Raw genomic sequence first — 4344 nt, 5'->3', positions numbered from 1 at the left:
ACGCCGCCACGCACAAGGAGCGCGCGCCTGCGTACTCGCCGCCCCGAGCTGCACGGCCTCACGGGAAATGTAGTTCCTGAGGGGGGGCCCAGCGCGGTCTCCCGGTGATCTCCCGCTGTCGTGGTGGTGCGTGGGACTGGTGCGGGAGGCTGCGAGCGACGGGCAACGCTACTGTCGTGGCGGATGTTCCTTAGCGCCGCGACGCTGCTGTCGTGGCGGGTGGGGGTGAGGCGATCGGGACAGCAGTGAGAAGGGGCGCGGCCCAGGCGGAAGCCACGTGCGGTGCCGCCTAGGCGCGGAGAATGCCCGGGACCCTGGGCTGTTAGTTAGGGAGCACTGCCTACTGCACAGCGTTGCGAGACTTAAATGCCATAGTGCCCAGCACAGAGCCTGACCCATAAGGTCCCCTGACGACGGCCTTCTGTGTCTGTTGCCCAGAGATGTGTTTCTGATGCCAAGTGAACAAATACACAGGGCTAGGGATTCTAGACTATGGCAATAATTAAAGTTGTCAGTAACCATTAGGATTTTGGTGGGTATGCTGGTTTGGTTTGTTTTGTTTTGTTGGGGGGGGGGGTGTTTTGTTTTTGTTTTTTGAGACAGAGAAACTCACAGACCTCGAACTCACAGAGATCCTCCTGCCTCTGCCTCCGGAGTGTTTGAACTAAAGGCGCGCGCCACCACCGCTTAACATTTTGCCTTTTTAACATGTTTCTTTGTAAGACAGGACCCCATGTAATTGGCTGACTCTGATTCTCGGGCTTCCACCTGCTACTCAGGAGGTGGGATTACAAATGTGCAACAACACCGTATTGTTTGTTTGTTTGTTTATTTCAACACAGGTTTCTCTGTATAGCTTTGGAGCCTGTCCTGGAACTCGCTCTGTAGACCAGGCTGGCCTCGAACTCACAGAAATCCATCCGGCAACACCACTAATTTTATGTGATAGATTGGCATATACTTTTAGGTGTGAATATGTCCTTGTCTCCCAGTTTAAGAATTATCAGTGGTGGCACCCGCCTTTAATCCCAGCACTTTGGGAGGCAGAGGCAAATCTCTGTGAGTTCAAGGCCAGCCTGGTCTAAAAGGTGACTGCAAGTACAGCCAGGACTACACAGAGAAACTATCTCAAAAAACAAAACAAAAACAAAGAGCTAGTCCACTTGGGCAGGTTAAGGTCCTGATTATGGGACCACCCTCAGGTAGAAAGAACCATCCCTAGTAAATTGGGTACATCTTAAAATAACTGTACTTTTACTTCTTAAAAATCTCCACCTCCAGGCCAGGTATTGGTGATGCGCACCTTTAATCCCAGCACTTGGAAGGCAGAGGCAGGAGGATCTCTGTGAGTTCAAGGCCAGCCTGGTCTACATAAGGAGTTCCAGGATAGACTCCAAAGCAATACAGAGAAACCCTATCTTGGAAACAAAAAAAAAAAAAAAAAAAAAAAACCTTCACCCCCCCTGGCACATTCCTTATGAGCACTTGAGGTTGGGTGGGGTGTGCTAAGTTGTCATTGAAATGTCCAACTATTCCTTTTCCTTCTTTCTTTTGACAACCTTGGTACTTAGGGTTTCCTTACTCTTTCTAAAGTGCCCTCCCCACCATATGTCTGTCTGCCTCCAATGGGCTGACCTCCATGCAGGCTCATCTCCGATGGCATAGCTCCCCACCCCCTACCCCTTCTCCTGGCGGCTGTGAGAGTGACAGTTTGCCTTACTTGGAGCTTTTCTTTTTAAACTCTACCCTTGAGCTTCCATTTGAGCCTCTTGTTAAATTCTCTTACCAATGAGATCACGAACCCCAAGAAGGTTCCCCAGTGTCCCTGGTGTCCCTGATAGAAAGTTAACCCAATCCTACATCCCTAGATGCTGCCATAGAGCTGGAACTCAGGTTCATTGGTTAAATTGGTTGGTTTGGGTTTTTTTTTGTTTTTTTTTGTTTTGTTTTGTTTTTTGTTTTTTTGTTTTGTTTTTTGTTTTTTTGTTTTGTTTTGTTTTTTGTGTGTTTTTGAGGCAAGGTTTCTCTGAGTAATAGCCCTGGCTGTCCTGGAGCTCACTTTGTAGACCAGGTTGGCTTCGAACTCATAGAGATCCTCCTTCCTGTGCTTCCCAAGTGCTGGGAATAAAGGCATGCGTCACCAGGGTTTTTATGCATGATAGGCAAGCACTCTACCATGTGAGCAAGACCAGAAGCTACCCCTAGGATTTTAGCAATGGTTCTTGGTTCCTGCTTTCTGGGGTGGGACCTTCTTTTGCTATTGCAATCACAGAGATCCACCTGCCTCTGCCTCTTGAGTGCTAGAATCAAAGGTATTCATTCACTACTGTTGCCTGACAAGTTATTTAAATATTTAAAGAGATATCTCTCTTACACACTTATGTGCATTAAAACTAACCTGCTTAACCAATAAAAAGAAATTGCTTGCTGGGCAGTGGTGGTGCACAGCTCTAATCCCAGCACTTGGTAGGCAGAAGCAAGTGGATCTCAGTGAGTTTGAAGCCAGCCAGGTCTACAAATTGAGATCCAGGACACCCAGGTCTGCTACACAGAGAAACCCTGAATCAAAAAATAATAATAAGAATAGTAATAATAATGATAATAATAACATTTTAAAACAATCTCTGGGCTACATGTGTATGACTTATCTGTTTAATTTTCAAATAGTGTTTCGATGAAGCAGTGATTATTCATTCTAATATAGCTTTGTAATGATTCTACTTTATTAAGATTCCCCCTAACCCCAAAAAAATCCCTGGAAAAGCATTTTCAAAAGCAGTTTTTCAGATTGCAAGTTTAACTTGAGCTCTCCCTCTGAAGCTCCATGACCCAACATTGATGAATCTTTACTGCATTTCAGGATTGTTCTTGAATAGATATTCTGCCTACAATAGAGAGAAAAATAAACTTATTTTTAATGCTTTAAGTCTTTGTATGTGGTGGGGGATGTTGCATGCATGACAGGGCACACTTGTATTGTGGTGTGCATGTGGCAATCAGAAGAAAACCTCAGGTATCAGTCATCTTCCACACCTTGCCTGAGACAGGCCCTCTGTGGGCTCTTGTGTACATCAAGCTAGCTGGCCTGTGAGCTTCTGGGACTCTATCCTTGCCTCCCATCTGACTATAGAAGTATTAGGATTGCAAACATATGCTATAGCTTCAAGCTTCATATAGTTTCTGGGTATTTGAGCTCAAGTCCTCACACTTTGAGTAGTAAGTCCTCTACTTAATAAGTCATCTTCCTGGCCAAAAGTTGACAATTTACAATTGCCGTATATTTGTGTTGTCAGTGTTCACAAGTTTAAGGGTACATAAATTCTTTCCTTCCAAATAAAAGAATGAAGAGCGTATATAACATTAGGCAAGAGAGCACACATGGGGAATGGCACATGAGCCCTCACTCCTGGCTGAAAAGCTATTAGCAGGCTGGTGACTGCTGTTGGGGGAGGTCAGTTTTCTTTGGGGACAGAGTCCATGGTGGGGGTTGTCCATGTCCCTAGGGAAGCACTAATCAGACTAAGTGGGTTATTAAACAAAAAAGGACATGAAGTTGGAAGGGAAGTGGGAGAACGTGGGATCTGGAAGGCAGGCTGCCAGGAGAAAGCAGGACCAGAATACATTGAATGGGTATATGAAGTTCTCAAACTATATTAAAAAAAAAAAAAACATTTAGTTTTTTACAAAAGAATACTCAAAGGAGGAGAAAGAAGAAATCTTACTGAAAACCATAAGCATATATATTTGAAGGGATTCCCTAAGCCATGAGATGTGCATTTTCTCAAACTCAGCAGGTTTTTTCTTAAACTTCAGCCACACTTCAATTTCATATTGTAAATTTTTCAATCTTGAGGCTGGAGAGATGGCTGAGCCGTTAGGAGCACTGGCTGCTCTTGCGGAGGAGCTGGGGTTGGTTCCTAGTGCCCACACATGTGCTCATACCCTCCTATAACTCCAGTTGCAGGGAGGGGATGCCCTCTTCTAGCCTTTGTGGGTGATGCACACATGTAGTGTACATGGATAACATGCAGACAGAACAACCGCACACATGAAATAGATGCATCTCTAAAACAATTTTTTCAAAGAAATCTTACCAGGAAATCCACGGGGTCCTCGGGTCTCACCTTGCAACACTCATTGAGCCCCTGCATCAGCGTGGGCATCACGTAAGTCATCAGGTAGTTTCTCAGGGGGATGGACTGAGCCTCCAGCAGCTCCCTCTCTTCTCTTTTTACTTCCTCCAGCCGTTTATTCTGAGGGCATAGAGCACAGGGCCGTTGGGAGACGCATGCAAAGTCAGAAAAGCAGGGACATGAGAACTTTTGACACTGCAGTCACCACAGG

The 4344-nt window shown here is 45.6% G+C and overlaps 1 protein-coding gene across 1 annotated transcript in view; it reads right to left on the bottom strand.

Moving 5' to 3' along the window:
- Positions 1–2766: 2766 nt before the first annotated feature.
- Positions 2767–4344, bottom strand: part of LOC127227951 (adenylate kinase 7-like) — a 65221-nt gene continuing 63643 nt past the window's right edge. Inside the window, 2 exon segments of the mRNA XM_051192334.1 lie at positions 2767–2885; positions 4095–4253. Of these exon segments, the coding sequence (XP_051048291.1) occupies positions 2847–2885; positions 4095–4253 (198 nt within the window). The 3' untranslated portion in view covers positions 2767–2846.

Source organism: Phodopus roborovskii, unplaced genomic scaffold, assembly GCF_943737965.1.
Source record: "Phodopus roborovskii unplaced genomic scaffold, PHOROB, whole genome shotgun sequence".
In the NCBI taxonomy this organism is placed as follows: Eukaryota; Metazoa; Chordata; class Mammalia; order Rodentia; family Cricetidae; genus Phodopus; species Phodopus roborovskii.
Note: the sequence above shows the minus strand (reverse complement) of the source record. Positions and strands in the feature narration are given on the sequence as shown.